Raw genomic sequence first — 20,366 nt, forward strand, 5'->3', positions numbered from 1 at the left:
ATTTCCATTAATTTAATACAGTATCTTTATATTTATTCCACTTCAGTATTCACCTGATTAACATTCAAGAGCTTCCTTTCTTTAAATAAAACCTGGCCTCGCTTAAATCCCCTGTGATGCATTGTCTGCGTTTTGTGAATTGTAGTAGATTTACATTCTACTCTAGATTCAGATTCATGTGTATTAGATCAGACTCTTCTTATTTGCTTTGGTTTCTTAAGTTCTGGCACTGAAAACAAATCAGCCTTTCAGAATGACGGTCAGTTTTGTGGCTCAAGTTCTTCATTCAGTAACAGGAACAAAGAGAGTGGCTCATTATAATGGCTACTTCTACGTTTGAACTGATAAACTACTCTTAACGATTGGATGCCATGTGGTAGCAGCTTTTGGATAACTTTCTTATGTGATTGTATTATATTGAGAGAAAACCACTCAAACTTATGTAAAACGCAAAAAAAGCAGCAGGTGTATTTGGATTTGAGATTTTTTACACAATTTTGTGGATTAATGGTTTGTCCCTGTGCATTTGTATAAGGGATCTTACTGCCATCTGGTGGAGAAAAAGAATAACAACATTTCAAGGGATATTTTGTGCAAAATATCCTAACAAATATTTATTGCAGGTAGTTATACTACTTTAAGGGATAGTTCACAGATAATTGAAAATTCACTTATTATCTACTCACTGCTATGCCGATAGGGTTGCAGTGTTGCAGCAAAATCCAATACAATTGAAGTAACTGGTGACCTCTTCTTCAAATGTAAAAAAAGAAACCAGAAAGAAAAATAAAATGCCTCAATACTGATCCTGTGGCGTCATCCAAGTGTCTGTAAACCCCAAAGGGGAGTTTTTTATTTTTGCGTTTCACGTTTCACCCACCCCTCCAGCGGTCATAGTGGTGAGTAGATAATGAGCAATTTTCGTTTTGTTCGAAGTATTCCTTTAACACTGAAATTAAAACGTTGTCGTGCTTTTATTTTGAAGGACTACCGGAAGCGTCACTTTCATTCAGCTGTTGTCCTCGCGGTTGCCAGGGACAACACAAGCACGCGGACAGGAAGAGTTTCCGGCAGGTTTTTACTCTGAATATGTTTTTTATTAATTAACTGTGGCACTGTTCAGCATCTGTCTGTTTTCATACTCAGTGAGAAGAAATGCCAGAGAGACAGGAAGCAGAAAACGAGGCCGCGTGAGATGTATACATAGTTTATGATTGTTTATGAATCAGCGTGTTACTGATCTGAGCACCAAGAATACCTGATCGGTATGTCTCCACTTGTATGGAGACACACGCTCGTTTATATGACTGTCAGTCCCACTGTAGCTGATACCGGGAATAGTCTTTGAGTTATTACCCATCCATAGACACCACGATCAGGCATATGGATCTGATAGATGTGGAGCTTTTCTCGACTCGTTTTGAATCCAACCCCCCGAGAGTTTACAAACCATCAAATGAACGTTCATAAACCAGTAAATATCTCATTGAATAAATCACAAATAGCTGTAGCTGCTCTCAGACAGTGTGGTGGCAGTGGCAACTGCAGCAGTTGCCTCTAAATTGCTTGTCATCCCTTGACTGGTGGCTTCACAGGCAGCTTCCTTTAAACAGTGAGGCAACCAAGACAGCGGCAGGTTCTGTTGACACCGGAAGTGCCTCTCCGATCCACCGCGGCCACGATTTGAACTTGGCGCTACTGAAATGCCACCAAAAGCCAGTAAGAAGAACTCCGCCAAGAAGCCCAACGTAGACGGAGAAGAGCCTGCCAACCCGAACTGGGAGGCGGGTCTCACCGAGGCCCAGTTTGAAGAGGTTGGTTTTTCTCTCTTTTGGTTTGACCTGTTTTCTCAAATATTCATATTTAACCCCACAAAGTGAAACTGCGAAGGCTCTTGTGTTCGTGATACCTGGCTGCACTTGGGGCGGGGCCAGGGTTGCTAGCTACTGCGTTAAAATGCTTCACGCGTGTTAGCCAGTGTACGCAGAAGAAAGTAGGATCCCAAAAAACTTGCAAAGAAGTGACATCAGTGCAGTTTTCCCACATTATTCATGCGATTGTTTTGTCGGCGTTAATCCGCACTTCGATTAACTCTAATTGAAACGGAGAGGCATATGAAAACACGCAAACATGCCCTGGAGGATGTTGCATCATGTTGTCTTTACTCTTTTCCAGGACTCATGGCGGGCCTGTGTCTCCTTCGTGGTTGGGAGAAGCCTGGAGGTTGACGAGCTGATCCAGGCTCTGGCCCTACAGCCATCTCAACGCAAACTATTCACCTCGTTGACCCTGGACAGCACCATCGCAATGGTCAACTTATTTGCTTTCTTTTATTATTATTTGTGTCTCCTAGCTGTTGTTCTTTCTGTGTTTTCTCTCCCGTTAGGTCACAATAGTACCAAACCTTGTACTCACTGTCCTATAATTATCTGTTTCTGTTAAATCTCAGCTTTTATCAAACTGTTTTGCAACTTTGTTATTACAGATCCAGGATTTGGGGAATCCAAAATCAAAAAGAAAAGACGATACCCCCATGTTCTATGAGGTAAGTTTCAGATGTCCTAGAGGGGTAACTAGCAGAGATTTTATATTTTTAATTAGACAGTGGTCTGAAAAAACACTGTTTGTGTGCTTTAATCTTTGCTCTATTGTGGCTTATATGGTTTTGTATGTGCAGGTTACAGAGTCTGCAAAGCTGCTGTTGGATGCAGGAGAAGAGATTCCCTGTGAACTGATGGCAAAAATACTGAAGTTCCAGCTGCTGCAGGTCAAAACCAATGATCAGCAGAGGAGGGCGGCTGAGCAGGTGAGTCTTGGATTGTGAGTGGATTTCCACTCAGGTCATGGGAAACTATAAAGTGTTGCCATGTTTCTTGAATCTTATTTTTGTGCACTGAAAAGCTGCTGGCCAATCAGTTTTGTATTACTCTGTGTCCCCTTCTGTTTAAGGCTCTGGAAGAGATGGCAAAGGCCGGTTCAACCCCTGTCAAGAAGGGCCCTGACAAAAAGGGAAAGGGTCCGCCTCCCACGGAGAAGAAAACCAAACTCAAACGCAGGGAAGAAGTTGAGCCAACTACATTCATTGGTAAAAACACAGACAGTAATTAAAACGGTTAGCGGACAAAGAAATAACACTCTATTGACAACCACCATGAACATACATACACTTCCTTCTAACTGATTACAACCCCCACACAAAACTATAAGAAATTATTATATACAAGAGCTTGTGTGTGTGTTTGTACGTGTGTGTGTGTTTACATGTAGATGTATTAACACACTTTTGTCTTTTATATATGTGTGTGGGTGCAGATGATGAGCCAGACGATGGTCCTCAGCACTACATCCTGCTGCTGGGTTTCCACCAGCCCCACCTGATCTGGGTCCTTGATGCCATTGGTGTACATGTAGCCAATGTCATCAAAGTGTGTTCAGAGGAGGAACAACAAACGTCTGAGGGCAAAGAGCTGCGTCCGAGTTCATCTCCAGTGTTGGATGCAGGTAATTATCTTTCAGTATAAGTGTATCTCCCTCTTTACCCAAATAATGAGGCTGAAGTTAAAAGTGCAAAGCTTAGCCATGCTTTCAAAGTATCGGTGTATATTAATCTAAGGAGTAAATATCGCGTACTTACAGTTGAGATGATTCATTTTAACATATATGAGGAATGAATTGAATCAATAAATCACAGACTCAGGCAGCATGGAGCGGGCTGCACGGGCCAGGAGACTGGATCTTTTCTGGGCAGGCCTGAGACCAGTTTTGGACAGCGTTCCACTCGACTCCAAGCTCCACAATTTGGCTCAGCTCAGCTACACTGTTCCAGATCTCTTACCGTCAATCAAGCCACAGAAAACTGATTCTCTGGTGAGATTTGTTTCTAGATGTGTTCTCATTATTGATTTTCTCGCATAACATATGGTTTCTTGTTCCTGCATGGTGTGTGTTTTGTCTCACCTTCTTGCTGTTTCCTTATCATCACTCTCAGCCTCTGTCTTCTCAATGTCTCGGTCTCACTGTGTTTGCTTGTCTGATGTTGCCTTTGACTTGATTTTGATTCTCATCTTTGTTTGGGTTTACTGTGTGTGTCCAGCTGGAATTGGGAAGTCGAGTCTTTGACAGTGTTGCCTATCTCATCTATGACTGTTTGGACTGGCGCAGGCAGCATCAGCAATACCTAGACAACAGCAATTTCATCAATCTACCCACTGTTGTCGGTTTGGATTTTCAGCGTAAAGAGGTACACACATACAGTACACATGATAAACACACGACAATCAGTGTAACCACATGATAGACCTGCAACCAAGGATTATTTTTATTTAGTAATAAACTATAGATTATTTTCCTCATTCAAACGTTCTTAAAATGCATTCCCTCAGCCCATTTATGTCTTAAAATATTTTGTTTAGCTGTTATTGTTGAATCCCTTAAGATACTAAATCGCACTTCTTCATTTACAAAAAAAAAAAAAAAAACCTTAGCAGAGGATGGTTTCGATCCATCGACCTCTGGGTTATGGGCCCAGCACGCTTCCGCTGCGCCACTCTGCTGCTGAGCTCACTTACTTCGTTGAACTCATATTATTACTCACAGCCTAACGGTGTAGGGATCGCTGGAGCACCACTATGCAGTCAGTGTTAGAAGTAGTATTGCTAACAACATGATTACTAAATCGCACTTCTTCATTTACCAAAAAAAAAAAAAAAAACCTTAGCAGAGGATGGTTTCGATCCATCGACCTCTGGGTTATGGGCCCAGCACGCTTCCGCTGCGCCACTCTGCTGCTGAGCTCACAGGCTTTGTTGATTATTGATAATTGTTTAGTATATAAAACATCATAAAAAAGAGTTAGGTGTAAATTGTAATTTAAAATATCACTTGTGTTTTAAGTAAGTATAAATAAACAAAAGTATTTAATAAGCAGAAACCACAAACATTTCTGAATTTTGTCTTAAGGGACTGTAACACAGCTACACTTAGAAAACTCCAGCATGACTGCAATAGATAAAACATTGGAAAGAGCTGCTGAAGTCATATGGGTCTAATAGCTTTCCCCCACCATGATCATCATAGTGATGTGTGTTCATTGTCATACAGTCTGTAATACAGTATCATCAGCTATCTTAATCTGTCCAGTGAACTGTAATCCGTTGGCTGCCATATGTTTTCAGAGTCTCAATATATCAAAACCTATTACTCTGAGTATTTTGAGTGTTTCTCTTGCTAGGGTGGGCGGCCCCTTACCCCCAACACTCCACAGTCCAAGAAGAAGACAGGTAAAGGTAAACACATTTCTCTGCTCTGTGATGTATTTTTGGCATATACTTGTGGGTTTTTTAATTTAAAAACTAGAATGACAAAAGTAACTTGTTTCTTTCCTATCCTCTCGTCTTTGTGGACCCAACTGCCCCCTGTCTCTACAGATGCGGACATGCGTTATTATAGCGACCTACTGAACCTGGTTCCACCTGAAGCTTGCTCAGTGCCCCTGATCATGCACTGTATGCTGGAGCAGGTCTGTTTACATGCGGGTGTGTGGGTTATGAGTGTATGGCCAGACCAAGATTTTAAAGCATTTAAAGCATGTAGCTTTTACTGAGCACCATTGGCGTTTTGCAGGCACATGTGATGATTGATTCTGTTGGTTCCTATGTCAGAGCGATCTGACTGTGCAGTCCCAGTCTCAGAACTGAGCTGAATGAGCAGTAGATATTCGTCTAACTTCCTTTAACCCCAAATTGATTTCACCAAATGTGTCTTTGTCCTCAGGTTGTGATGTCCTCTGAGCAGTCTGACCTAGCACAGTCTCGCATGACAAAGAAGCCCAAACCCCATGATGCTTCCTGGTTAGACTACGAGCTGGTCCACTACATGCTGCAGAGCTGCCTGCCTCTGGTGCACACAGAAGAGGAGCGAGGCCAAATGTTAGACGGCTTAGTGACGGTGGTGCAGAGTGAGGGAGATAAGAAGGTAGGAGTGGCCATAACATCAAACTACACACTTAATACCAACAGTCCTACAGCCTTTGTGCATACACATACAACTGTATACACACACGTAGATTTTTTTTGCTGACATAATACTTATTTGAATGTGTAGCATTGGTGGTTCAGTGGTAGAATTCTCGCCTGCCACGCGGGAGGCCCGGGTTCGATTCCCGGCCAATGCATCATAAACTTTTAGACGGGAGGAGGATCTGTGAAATTTGATACTAGGTTGCGTAGAACCTGCTGCGTCACGGCAGGAGTGTCTCACTGAACGAATGGAAAAGAAGGGGGCTGAGATGTCTTTGAGGGGGAGGGTGAACTGGCTGAGACCGGACTCCACAGTAGACGTAAAGCATGTGTCAGGCAATCGCACTCATCCCTCATTTCCTCCTTTTGTGCTTTTTTAAACAAGAGTGTTAAAAACAGGATCTTTAACACAAGTATATTTTGACACACAGGAGAATCTCAGAGGTTTTTATAATTAATGTGTTGAAAGCTTTGTTGATACTGATCCTCTTTATTGGTCCATGTGAGGAGAGGTATGCTTTATTGCTGTCTACAACCTTAGTGACAGAACTCTAAAGCATAGCTGTCATCAGCAGATGGTACAGTCATCCCATACTTGTTATCAATGTCACATTATAAAGAGTGTGAGTTGCTTTAAAATGACGATCGGATTTTGACAGAAGCTGGTTCATTTGCTTTATTTGATATTTCACTTTATTGCACTTGTTTACCTAATACACCCAATCTCTATTCTCCAAACCCAGAGGGAGAATTAACTGTTTATTGGAACTGTAAAGATTCACGAAGGATTTCTCCATTAACTCCTGACTTTTCAGACAAACTCTACCCAGAATGAAATATTTTTCTTATCTCCTTCTCGTTGATCTTCTGTGTTAGAGACTAGAGGAGACGTTTGGAGCAGAGGAGGACAAGAAGAAGTCGGATGACCCTTTGGTTATCAGACACCATGATGAGAGGGCACTGCGCTTGAGGGACATAAGTGTAAATAGATCTTTTCTGTTTTAATTGATATGTGTTGTTAGTGTAATCTCTATATCTTTTTTGTCCTAATTTTATGTTTGGACCACAAGGGTGTTCATACATTGTATTTTTGTGTGCGTATATGACTTTCTCATAGGCTGTGAAGGGTTTTGATCCAGCTGCGGTGGAGTTGTCCATGATAAAGTTGAGTCCAGTTTGGGAGCTAATCCATTCTGTGGCTGATCCGAGAAAGAGCAGCTCCTGCTGGATGGCTATCAAACAGCAGCTGCAACACTACTGCACAGATGGTCAGGTTCAGAAACTATCAAAGGCACCCACCTCAATAAATACCCACCTATAATTTACACAATGTAATGTTTATCAATCTGGAAGATGTTGCCTTATAATGTGATGTCATCCTGCAGATGTTGTGTCATGGCCCCAGGTGGAGCGTCTGCTTCATCAGAGTGTGTTTGAAACTATGCCACTGACCAGACTGGACCAAAATAGTGTACTACAGAAAACTGCAGGAACACAGGGAGCACTGGAACCAGCACAGCAGCAGGAGACACCCACAATAATCCCCTGGGACAATCCCCAATCATACGCGAAACAGCTGCTTCATAAACTAAAGACTAAAGGTTTGTTACCTTTGTTTTATGGATTCAGTAAATGTGATGTTGAGATATTTGGTTACATACAAATGTGTGTCCATCTCTACTACTATACCTCATAATTTATTTCAATTATAGGTCCAACATTTCTAACTGAGGAGCCTGGTAACACAGAGGTATTGTTCAAATCTTCTCATTGCAACAGCCTCTGACATTTTTGTAATATAAAGAGCATGTTTTCCTCCCAGTAGTGTTTCATGTGGGTTTTCTTTCTCCAGCAGTTAATTGAGAGAGTGTGTCATCCTCTGGAGCTATCTGACATCCAGAGCTGTAGGCTGAGGTCTCTGTCTGACTGGCATTACGCAGAACACCACGACCCTTCCATCTTCCCACAGGTGTTCTTTGTTATCTTGTCTGTATCAGCATGAGTAAACAGTTATTCCTGCCATACGTGTTGCTCACCTTGTTAGTGTTGTTAAATATGCTAATTGTGTCAGACCTAATCCTCTAATCAGACCTAACCCTAAACAGCATCAGATTAGCATACTAATTGTCAGACTCCGGGATAAATTATAAAACAAACGAGACACACTTAAGGGGATACACCAGAGCAGCATGTTGTACATCTCAAGATTTTAAGAAAAACACTTATATCACCATACAATATGTGTAATTCAATTTGGTTTTATTGTTTATGCATAGGTACTCCAGGTTGCATCGGAGGAATACTGCTGCCTTGACACTTTCAGAGGAAGCCACAATAACATCCGGTACATTTTTTGCCACAATCCCAAAAGTCTCCATTACCAGTGCAATGAATCCTGGGATGCAGTGCTTCACACTGATGTCAAGTTCAGGTCAGACTGCAAGTTCTAATTGTAACATGATGATTTTTTCTGTGTGAGAATGAAACAAATTACTGAACTCTGTTACCTCTTGATAGGAAGTATCTGGAACATGTTGCTGATATCATATTGGATTGGACAAGAGGGGAGGAATTAAAGATGGAAGCAATTCAACACAGCCTTGTTGAGTCTACAGAAGGTGCTGCAGCTTTCGACACAAGGCTCTGACATTAATAATTGATATAATACCATACGTACAAATGCAATCTTTGTTTATCCTGAACTAGATGAAAAGGTTAAAGATTCTGCAGTGGAGGAGGAGACCACTTTGGAGCCTGTCATCAGAAAAGAGTCTCTTAAAGTTCGTACCAGCTGACACACGATTTCTGCAATCATGCACCAAACTACACCAAACTACGTCCCTCCTCAAACTGAGGAAGAATTGTCCGAACAGGTTACCTCTGGATCACATAGAAGGATGCAATATCATGTTTTGTTCCAGACACATTCACAGCAGTCTAAAAGTCTCATCCCTGATCACTTCAAATAAGAATTGTTTGGCTGAGATCAGTTTATCAATTTGACCCAATTCGAATTATCAGCCGTGACATCCTCCCATCTATTTACTAAAAATAGAACAGGACCAGATAGACCTCTTCAAATCTCCAAACATTACTGGTAGTTTCTCACATGTTGACTGCAGTTTATAATGATGTGAGCATGATGTTACAGGCCTTGAAGTTGGAGCAGGACCGGCTGATGGAGGAGGAGATGGCCAAGAAATTAAAGAGGGAGAATACACCGAAAGGCAAGAAGCCGAAGGAGGAGGACAAGACGACAGACAACAAGAATGATGTGCCAGTTACGACCCCCATAGAGTCCTCCACAGTGCCCCCTGGGGAGGAAAACGAGGAGCTGCATCAGACGGAAGAACCCTTCCATGTGAGGGCACACAAATAGAAACATATTAATCAGCCGCCTTTATGATTGCATTAAAGATAAAAACAGATAGTAGATGATCAGTTGTTTCCTCTCACAAGTAATGCATCATTATGTGTGCATGGTGTGTAGGGTTTCACAGGTTACAGCATGGATGGGATGTTGATCCATGTGTCAGGTCGTCTCCAGCACCTTTTCCCCTCAGATGGAGGACACATCACTGTGGAGAATATCATCTATGTTGAAGGTATTTTTCAAGAAGGAACGTGTTGACATCCAGATTTAATCTAACCAACGTCAGTTCAGGACACATACCAGCAAACAGCTTAGATGTTGAGAGATCATTGCAAAGAAATACATACTGGGAATTGTATTGGGCTTAGCTTAAGTATTCTCTCAGCATTTCTCTCTACAGCCCCATTTGTGTAATAAAGGAATTAAATGTGCAGAGGCAGTACAGTTATTTGCCGAATGAATAACAGTGAATTTAAGTTATTCAACACTGATATCTAGTGGTTGACCGGTGCTTTTGTGCTCTCGGACGAATTTTGTGCCGTTTTTATTCCAGGTTCCTGCCTAATGAAATTGGCTGTGAAGAAGGATGGACATCATTTCTACACACACATCAACGAGGTTGTTATTCCTCCTGCAAGACCTTCCCGTCAGCCCCCCAAAAAAGAAACCTCTGACAAAAAGGACTGTAAAGGTAAAGACGCTTAGCACAACACAGAAACAAATGACCGCCCCGAGTGCAGAGAAGTGGCTACATGAGAAAGTGTTTTGTAATTTTAGGATTCTTTTCATCCACACTTCCACATTTTTTAAAGTTATTTTGCAGATAGTACAGTTGAACAAACTAAGATGACCGGTGAATGATTCTGTGTTCACATCATTTCTTGTCTCAGAGCCTCGGGAGGAGAAGAGAGTGAAGCAGGGCTCCCTCACAGCGGTGCTAAACAACGGAGTTCACCTCTCATACAGCTTCTATGGCCCCACAGGAGAATTCAGAGGTGGTAGTTTCATATTTTCATTCATCCAATGTTCAGTCTTTGTGAAGTTTAATTTGCATGTTAGTATTTTAGTCTTTACTCAATGTTGAAAACAATTTGACTCTTGTTAATTATAATGCAATGATTGCTATTGTTCCAGTTATCCTTATTATTATGTTCGGGGTGGAAGTATATGAATCTTCTTCACTATGCAGGCACATACTGAAAAAGCTGTTGACAGTGTTTTGTTTGGTGATGTTCTAGTGAATACCCAGGAAACAGACGGGTGCATCACAGACACAACCACCCAAGTCCCTGCCCCTCTTGCTTCCTCCTCTCTGGACCTCAAGAATACAGACCTGGATTCAGATCCTGTCAATAAACAAATCCAATCCAGCCAGAACAGTACTCAAGTGTCCCAGGTTTCACAAAACGTGCATAAACACACAAAAAGACACACACGTTCATCTTAACAAATAACAATATTGTTGTTATATTAACAATTGTGTTTGTTTGTCGTCTAAGTTGTGTGAAGCACGGCCATCAAGTCCATTCAACGGTGTCAACCTGTCTGTCCCTAACGGCCTCCTGCTGCAGTTTCTGAGAGAGGATATTCCAGGTCAGCTATACACAGTGTTATACATGTACTGTATGTAGACCCTCGCTCTCAGGTCTGTGTTTCCTCACATTCTTACAAAAGGCTTGTGTACTTTGAGGTGAGAATAGAAATAAAATTCAAGAGCTGTGACATTGTGTTCCTAGATTGACTGCAGTAACTGTATATCCCAGAATTCCATTACCACTATATGCCCTCATATATTCACTCTCAAATATTGATCACATAATCTGTGCCTCCAGGAGAGTCCTCAGAGATGCAGGTGAGACAGAGCTTTCCTCTCCATGGTAGGGGGGAGGTGGGGCAGCTTCTGGACCCCTCCCTCTCCAAGGAACTGTCCCGCATTGTCACCAGCCAGGGAGCTGTGATCCGTCACATGAGAGATGGGTCCACGGAGGTAAACATACACACATTATCATAAAGAGACAAACATGCTAACAAGTTTACAACTGGTAGTTGTACCCAACATCAAGGATTCCTATATTATTAATAGTGACGACATTACACCAACACAGGCACACAAACCATTAGCTTCATCTGTTTGTACTGCAGGTGCTGTTTGCAGATGGGTCAGTCAGTTTCAGCCAGGATGGTGGTCCAGTGTGGGTGGCTGACTCTGAGGTCAAGGAGGAAAACACTCCTAATGAAGCTAAAGTCAACATGAAAGGTCAGACTGCAGTGCAGCCTCCCCGCTGTGAAGATAATCAAATATAATTTTCAATGACCCCCATGGTCATATTGTCTTTGTACCCTTTGTGTACAGAACAGAGCAAAGAGAAGGCGGCTGATGCTCAGAGAGGTTGTTGGTTAACTACGACTCCCTCTGGGGCTCGCATCTGCACAGTGGGGACCACACACAAACACTTACCCACCGTCCCTGTTCTCGCCTACAAGGCAACGGACTCCGTAACTCATGAGGTAAGAGTGCAGAATTACTCAGGTTATCATTATAAAAGCTCAAAATTGTCCGAGACACACAGGGCCCAGTCTGACATTGATACACTGATTCGACACTATGGTTGAGCTTGGCATGTGTTGTTGTGTCAGGTGATGCTGAGCAGGGAGGATCTGGTGGTTTCTGTCCAGAACTCAGATGGCTCTTCAGTTGTGGATCATGCAGATGGAACCCGTATCACCAGTCTCCACCAAGAAAAACCATCAAACACAGGTGACCAGCAGACGGTGCACAAACCAACCAATCAAACAAACCTGAAAAACAAACTCACAAATTAAATCATTTAGCCAATTATAGTTTTTTGACCTGAGTACCTGTGTCTGCTACCTTTCCAGAGGAGCAGCATAAGAGTGTGACTCTTAACGAGAAAAGCAGGGACAATGCAGGGAAAGCATGTGGCAAGGAGGAGGATAATACAGAGTTGATGGCCTGTGAGGATGTTTGCGATGAAAGGGAGTGTGACGAAAGTGCATTGAGTAAGAATGGTGTGGAGAGCGAGTTTGCAAAAGAGAATGGTGAGACAAGCGCATGTGAGACTGATGAAGGTAGCGTGTCGACCAAAGAGAGAGTGATGTTGGTGGAGAAGGAGGGCTACGCTACAGTGGTGATGTATCCAGAGAGACACACGGCTCACGTCTTTTTGGCTGATGGAACTGTCATCACTGGGAACAAGCAAGGAGCCTATCAGGTGGGGACGTTTATGCCAAATATGTTTTTGTTCTTCTAAATAAAAAAGTTGGATTATCTTGATGGAAATGAGTGTTTTAAGCCTACATATATCAGTTCTGTCCACCCAAGTGTCAGTCTTTAAGACATCAGTAAAACATAAGTCTAATCTTGCAGAATTTGATGACAGACTATCTTAGGCAGAATCATCAATAAAGATCCATCTCTCTGTTTACCTTCTTTTGTTTGTTTCATGCGTCCAAGGTGTTCCCACCCAACGGCCTCCTGCAGATCCAAAGTGACGGCAAGTGTGTCTACTCCTCTGACCCACTTGTAAACCCAAGTCCGATGGGTGATACTCCCACAAACCAACCAGGAAGCTACACCATGAGTCACACAGACAAAGTGGCCTGTGATATTACAGACGCTGATGGGAACCACTTCCAGGTCAGTTATCATGTGTGTCAGGATCTTGAGAAAACACCTCTTCTCAAAAACACAGAAATATCTTTAAACTTGTGCGACAGAAATGTACCCATCGTCTTTACTTCATCAAACAGTTGCAAACAAGGACAAACTGTGTTGCAGGTGATGGAGGATGGGCAGGTATCAGTGCTGAACGTCCATCCGGCTCTGAGCACGCTGAAACACGACGAGGAAGAGGAAGAGAAAGACAAATATGGAAAACATTGTCCTAGGTGGGCTTGCATAGATATATCCACCTGATATTTCCACACTGTTGAAGATTTTTTACTTCATGAACAGTTTATGAATTGTCAGATACCATAATAATCATAATAATTTACTCAGGGGGCACATATTCAACTATTTGATTACTGTCAATACTGTAAAAGAAGATCAGTAATAATGTGATGACTCCAAAATATCAAAATTTCTAAAAACTCTTATAATTAATAGTCTGAGATGGAATGGATATGGATGGATAGTTTTGCTTGAAGCTTGAAAACATACAGTATCTCGTCCTCTAGGCTGTTTCTGGCACATGAGGACGGCTCAGGTACTGAACTGCTGCGCTCTCAAACTGTGGAGGAGCTGCTCGACCAGGCTTACTCTGACCCTACCGTAGCAGTGCGGAAGGAACCACTGCCGGACACACAAGGTGCACTGCTCATTATCATTTGAATTTGGAAATACAATGATCATACAATAGTATTTCAGAGTGGAGGATTTAATCGGAAGGTTTTATGGTTTCATGTAGCCATTCTTTAGTGCTTTAATTTGTGCATTTGTGCTCCCAGATGAATTTGGTATTACCATCCTCAAGCCCAGGCACCAGAGTGTGTGTTCCCAGTGGACGCTAGGGAAACAGAACCCTGACATAACCCCTCCCAACCTCAGAAACCGCAACTGGCGTGACTTCCCTAGAAAAGAGGTACTGGGCCACACAAACACATTGTACATGCACGCAAAGGCTAACAACGCTGTCAGGGTCAATCGCTGACCTTTCCCTGTTTCTTTGTGTTTCTCTCTGTCTTAGGAGAAAAGCCTGGGTCCTGCATTTGGTACCAACATGGGACGAGGTCTGACTCTGAGAGAGCGGCCCGGTGGTTCTGCAGCACAGCACCAACATGCCCACAGCTGCCCTAAAGTCCTGGAGATGAGGGAACTGTGCCAGCACCAACCATTTACCAGGCTGTTCAAAAATACTATAGATGCACGACTGAAGGTAGAACTCACCCAGCATCCTTTCTAAAAAAAATGGTCATTAGGTGGTGTTTTTTTAAAAAACTTTTATATTTATTGTGCTGAAATACTAGCTTTGCTAAACCAAGCAGGTTAAGAGAACACTTATCTCTTGGTTTAGAGGGAAATGGGTTACAGCAGGAGCAGGCATCTGAAAACGATCCCACTTTTATTACTTTAATTTGTGACTTTTATGGACATTTTTTCACAAGATTGTAACAGATGTTAAATGTTGCTCTGACTGTAGGAATACATCGAGAGCTTGATGGAGAGGGATCAGCGATCAGAAGCCAGGAAGGTCAAAGACCCTCGCACTGATCAGGAGAGTGTCCATGCCCGTGATCGTCTCAATCTGGTCCAGGTCAGTGCGCAAACACACAAACACACACACACACACACTCGCAATCGCACTTATATATATACAATTAATTCTGTGTATTTTTTTCAGTCTTTCAGAGAGAAAGAGGATACAAATCCCACCTTTGTGAAGAGGACTTCAGGTGGGCACCTTTTTGTGCATGGATGTGTTGGTTCTTGTATATCATGTGAAAGACTGTAACAGCTGGAACTGGACTGGAATCAGACTAATGATACCAATTACATATGTGTTAATCATCAAAATATTGTTTGTTTTCAATAAATTAATACATTTTTGTCAAAGTAAAGTCGAGGTTAGTTGTTTTTAGTCAAGTGACTCTATTAGATGTTTCACTTCAGTTGTGTGTCACCAACACTTCCTCTAAATTCTTCTGTGTGTATCCACAGTGGACATTGGGAGTCTCTACAGCCAAGGTATTGGAGCACAAGCTCAACAGCCGGATATTTCCAAAAGCTCAAGCTCGGCAGAGAGTGAGAGGTAAGAGAGATTAAAATGAAACATGTGCATTTATGAAATAACTCTGTTAAAGGACAGTTCTACATATTTTAAACCTATATAACATATTTTAACCCATAACAATGTCTTTTTAAACCTACTCTCCTATTCAGCTCTGTCAATGGGAAGGAGTCAAAATGGACTGAAAAACATGCACAATACAGGTTAATATAAAGACACATTAATGCACTAAAATGACATCTGAAGTAAATATTTGATGTGTTATTGTCGCAGGGGAATACATATGGCTGTTGCTGTGTTTCTCCTTTGAAGAGAATTATTATAATATTTAGCATACAGAAGCATCTGCAATTGCACTAAAAGATAATTGCAGAATAGACAATGGACAAATAATGGCAATTATGGCACTCCCATGGCAACAGGTACATTCAATTTGTGCTAGCAGCCATCGACTCATCAGTCATTTTCTCTGCATGCATGTGTGAGCCAGACAGGAGCTGTGTGAGGAGAAGGCTTGTAGAGCGGCTTTGAGAAGGAAGAGCATTGTTCCATATTTCCACCCAGAAAATATTCCACTATACCAGGTACTGTATGTGTCCACTTTCATATTTTGTTTATAATTGTATGTAGATAAAAATTAAAAAGTCTAAAAAACACATTGATTCAACCTTTCTGAATTTATATAGAGGAATGCAGAATGTACACTGAGAGATGCAGCTTTGTGTTATTCCGAATCAGCTGCAGAACCAAGCACCAGACATGAAGGGGCTCTCCATGGATCTTCCACCAATCCCTAAGTCAGACTGTGCCGAGCCCTTTCTGAAAGATGCTCCTCAGGAAAACAGTTAAGTCATGATTTTGTAAGGATTTACTCATAGCTGCTAAGATGAAACTCAATTTAAAGGGAGGCCTGTTGGGAATCCATGTGGATTCAATTTGAAAGCCATTGACAAATTGCTTCAAAAGCATTATAATTGTAGATTTGATTAAAATATGTTCTGTTAGATTTACTGTATTGGTGTTTGTCACTGCAGCCCCACGACCTTTAAACCCAACACCATCTCAGTCTGCAAGGTAATAATGAAAAGCATACAAAGAACTGTTTTTAGCTTTTCATCTGTTTAATTATGTTTTCACTATTCCATAAATAACATGTCTAAATAATGCTGTTCCAACTGCTTAACATCTGTTATTTTCCTCTCAGTCGTGCAGCAGGAAGTGACATCCTGCCTGTGAGGAGACCCACTAACCCCACACCTCAGACTGCTGGTTTGTACCTTGCCCTTCTTATTTACTTCACGCTCAAATGAATCGTCCAATCAGATACCTCACCAGTGATGTGTCAAATGCCAGACTGTTCTCTGATATTGTCTAGAAATCCGTAACTACACTTGATATTGCTGGGACATTTCCATTTAAAGCATCATCAGAAATTAGACTTTAAATCACATATGACATATGTCTTAAAACCAATACACATAACTATGTCCTTGTGTGTCTCTGTGCCAGGTGAAAGCAGTCAGAGGGGTTCACCTGGGCCATATAAGTCTGTCCAGGTGGATGTGACTGGAGAGCCCAGGAGGACTAAAGTCAGACTACCAACCTCCATCCTCGCCTCTAAACCCCGCAGTATGCCAAATCAACAGGTACACAAACAGTGAGACACACATCAAATGTCAGTAGATCAACTTTATTTAACCACATTCAAATATTTGTACATTTAATTACATTACATAGCTAATTTAGTAAAAAAAGGATTCAGTCGTAAATACGGAAATCAATTGTTTCTTTTATCAGTTTTTTTATTTTTTTCAATTTACTGTATCTATTTTCTACCTGTGAGTATTAAAAAGTGACATCTAGAGGAGGTGATGTGCCTGTAATCATACAACATATGTATCTATACACATTTGTCTCTATCTCTGTCAAACAAATACTGTTCCTCCTGTATTCCCGCAACACTGTCCTTTATTCCAGTTCCTATCATTGGACGAGCCACTGAGGAGGAGGTGTCGAACGATTTCTCTGATCAATCCAAATGTTGTAGTGAGGGGCTTCGTGCTCCTCCCGTCCACCATCGACTTCGGTACAGTGCAGGAGGGCACCTCGTCATTCATCACTGTGGTGATGAAGAACGTGGGAGTTGACACGTGCAGGTACAGACGATGCTCCTGATGATGGGTGAATGATTGAGTACACAGGCAGTTCAGAGAGGCACAGGTGAATTCATGGCCACTTTGGTTTTTTATTGATTGATTGAATATTTTATTTAGACCTCGGAAAACACATTGAGGGATAAGACCCTCATTTTCAATGGTGCCGAGGGTACAATAAAGAGTTGATACATAGAAGAGTTAATACATTGAATAAATAAGAATGAAATAAATATGCATATATATATATACAGTAATACAAGGTATAAAACAATTCGTCAGTATAAAATAATATGGCCAAGTCAACTAGTAGTTACAATCAATGCAGGAGAAGTCAGCTGTACATGAGACCAGACTTGAGAACTCCGTCAATGAGACAAATGAGGACAACTTTAAAGATTTTTGGACCTCATTCCAAATGTATGGTGCTTTAAAACAGAAGGCTGTCTTCCCCAAGTTAGACCTAACACGCGGCAGATATAGTGAAAGCCAGCTCTGGGAGCGGGTATTGTGGGTACTACAGTTCCAGCTGATGAGAGAGGAGAGATAGACTGTCAGTAGCCCAATGATTGTTTTATAAATATAAATCTTCCAGTGACCATCCCTTTTGTCAGACAGGGCTGGCCAGCCAACCTTGTTGTAAAGAGTACAGTGGTGAGTACCATAGCGGTCTCCGGTGATAAAACGCAGAGCAGAATGGTATACCGCATCCAGAGGTTTCAATGTGCTTTTGGATGTGTTCCCATAAATAACATCACCATAATCTAAAACTGATATAAAAACAGACTCAATAATTCGTTTTCTTGCTTGGAAAGTGAAACATAACCTATTTCTAAAGAGAAATCCCAATTTTGTTCTTAGCTTTTTTACGAGTTGATTCACATGTGGTTTAAAATCGAGCTTCTCATCAACCCAAATGCCTAGGTACTTATAGCTGGTGACCCTTTCCAGAGTGGTACCATTTCTAGAGCAGAGTTTTAAACTGTTAAAATCAGTGCTTCTAGCTTTAGTAAAAATAATCCATTTGGTTTTGGCACAATTCAGGACTAGCTTCAAGTCACTTAATTGCTTCTCTAGCATGTGGAAGGAGAGCTGCAGTCTATTTATAGCGGAGTCAATGTTGGAGGCACTACAATACAGAACTGTGTCATCCGCATAAAGATGAACTTGAGAAAGTGGAGTAAGTGTGGAGGCAATTTCATTGATATATATTATAAAAAGTAAAGGTCCAAGGACAGAGCCTTGGGGTACCCCCTTGTCGATATCTAAAAAAAGGGATGTTATTTTGCCCACCTTGACAGCTTATTGTCCAGCGCAGTAATGAAATCATTGACCACAAGGGAGGCTGCAGAAATAGTGCTATGTCGGGCTCTAAAACCTGATTGAGATGGACTCAAGAAAGACGATAGTGATAAAAATGATTTTAGCTGGGTATTAATAAAGGATTCAAGTATTTTTGAGAGACATGATAATTTTGAAATTGGCCTGTAGTTGTTCATATTATTCGTGCTACCACCCTTGTGCAGTGGGAGAACATGGGCTGTTTTCCAGGTTGAAGGGATAACACCAGTCGTTATGGAGAGATTGAGGATGTAAGTGATATATTCAAAAATTACAGTAGCTGAGGTTTTCAGAAAGAAAGGGTCAAGCTTGTCGTCACCGGTCGTTTTCTTTGGATCAATTTTGATCAGGGCATTGCAGACCTGAACTGAGTCTAATGTTGTCAGACTAAAGCTGCTTTCTGAAAGCAGCTTTAGATGGGTGAATGATTGAGTACACAGGCAGTTCAGAGAGGCACAGGTGAATTCATGGCCACTTTGGTTTTTTATCTCTTGCAGGTTTCACTTGAAACAACCTCGCGCTTCCACAGGCCTCCGTGTCATCTACAATCCTGGGCCTGTACGTTTCCATCTGGATCTTACCAGTACAGTAAATATGAATCCTCATGTTTGAATGAGCTTTTTTCCTAAATCAACTCGTATTTGTCCAGGTGGCTGCTGGGTTGCAGGTTGAACTGCAGGTTCAGCTGTTTGCCAAGTGTACATCCCAAGAAGGAGATGTAGAGACAAAAAAACACATCTCCCAGGATATTATCATCCACACTGAGACAGACATCTTCTTCCTGCCAGTCGCTGCCAATATCCTTCCACTAACTTAAGATATTCTTTTTACTTTGGGAGAAAGTTTAGCTTTTCTTTATAGATTCAAGTATTTTCCTAAAACTTAGTTTTTTCTCCCTTAACCATATGAGCTACTATTCAGCCTTGTATTGTCCTCGCAACTTATCAATTTGTAAATACTTAATGAAATCAAAATTCAGCATCTCTTCATGTTGTTCACATTTTATTTTAAATTCCCTCAGAGGGAGGAAACTGAAGTAATTTAGGTTTAATTGGAAATAAAATGTGTGAAATTCCCAAACTGTCACACAGCTAGATCTGTGTAGTGACATAAATGATGCATGATATTGGTCCTTAAACAGTTTCACCCATCCTTCCTGTGAGGTTGTACGACATTTTTCTCCAGAACCGCACCAGTGCAAACAAAAAGAAAAGCTCCAGGGTTCTCAAGCTCTCCTCCAGTCTGCCAGATGGTCAGGGTGTCTCACAGAGACGACCCGATACCCACCTGACCAGTTCTGCTGCAAAACCAGGTCGGTGTCTTAAAACCAAATTATAAACCAAAGCTACGCATCTTTGAGTCGAAAGAATATCAGTATCACTGAATGTGTTCTTGTTTGTAAATTGCAGGAAATCTGAATCGTCCAACGAGTCGATGAGGACACCATCTTTATTCTGATTTCTCATTATTCACATCTTAAGAAATCATAAACACAAAAATCTAATAATTTGAATGGATTTTGTTGTTTTATCCCCCCAAAATAAAATCCGTATTAACACATGAACTCTGGACATTTGTGTGCTCTTTAAAAGACTTAAGATAAGGTAATCCTGTATTAGTCCCACAATGGGGACATTTGCTGTGTGGCAGCAGCAAAGGGCATAGTCAAAAAATACACATCAGGAAAGTAATAAATGTATTCTACTTATTTATTGCATGCCATGTAATGCAA

General features: G+C 41.5%; 1 protein-coding gene and 1 non-coding gene across 2 annotated transcripts; both read left to right on the forward strand.

The window, feature by feature from the left end:
• Positions 1–1,703: 1,703 nt before the first annotated feature.
• On the forward strand, positions 1,704–20,128 carry spag17 (sperm associated antigen 17). Its single transcript, XM_053416709.1, has 49 exons — positions 1,704–1,814; positions 2,176–2,310; positions 2,486–2,545; positions 2,678–2,806; positions 2,950–3,085; positions 3,313–3,501; positions 3,692–3,867; positions 4,094–4,282; positions 5,276–5,279; positions 5,427–5,518; positions 5,773–5,973; positions 6,894–6,998; positions 7,135–7,285; positions 7,403–7,618; positions 7,730–7,767; positions 7,870–7,986; positions 8,294–8,448; positions 8,535–8,635; positions 8,724–8,797; positions 9,169–9,378; positions 9,508–9,622; positions 9,944–10,081; positions 10,281–10,388; positions 10,629–10,798; positions 10,890–10,983; positions 11,223–11,377; positions 11,533–11,647; positions 11,744–11,898; positions 12,028–12,148; positions 12,271–12,623; positions 12,866–13,048; positions 13,190–13,299; positions 13,591–13,721; positions 13,861–13,994; positions 14,100–14,288; positions 14,553–14,666; positions 14,754–14,805; positions 15,071–15,161; positions 15,293–15,343; positions 15,631–15,724; positions 15,879–15,984; positions 16,175–16,214; positions 16,345–16,409; positions 16,650–16,786; positions 17,118–17,296; positions 19,132–19,192; positions 19,284–19,431; positions 19,782–19,946; positions 20,044–20,128. The coding sequence occupies exons 1-49, from the start codon at positions 1,704–1,706 to the stop codon at positions 20,070–20,072; spliced, it is 6,192 nt and encodes a 2,063-aa protein (XP_053272684.1). The 3' UTR covers positions 20,073–20,128.
• On the forward strand, positions 6,102–6,172 carry trnag-gcc (transfer RNA glycine (anticodon GCC)). Its single transcript has one exon. It is a non-coding gene; the product is annotated as a tRNA-Gly (tRNA).
• Positions 20,129–20,366: the final 238 nt, after the last annotated feature.

The sequence above is a fragment of the Pleuronectes platessa genome, chromosome 23 (genome assembly GCF_947347685.1).
Source record: "Pleuronectes platessa chromosome 23, fPlePla1.1, whole genome shotgun sequence".
Classification (NCBI taxonomy): domain Eukaryota; kingdom Metazoa; phylum Chordata; class Actinopteri; order Pleuronectiformes; family Pleuronectidae; genus Pleuronectes; species Pleuronectes platessa.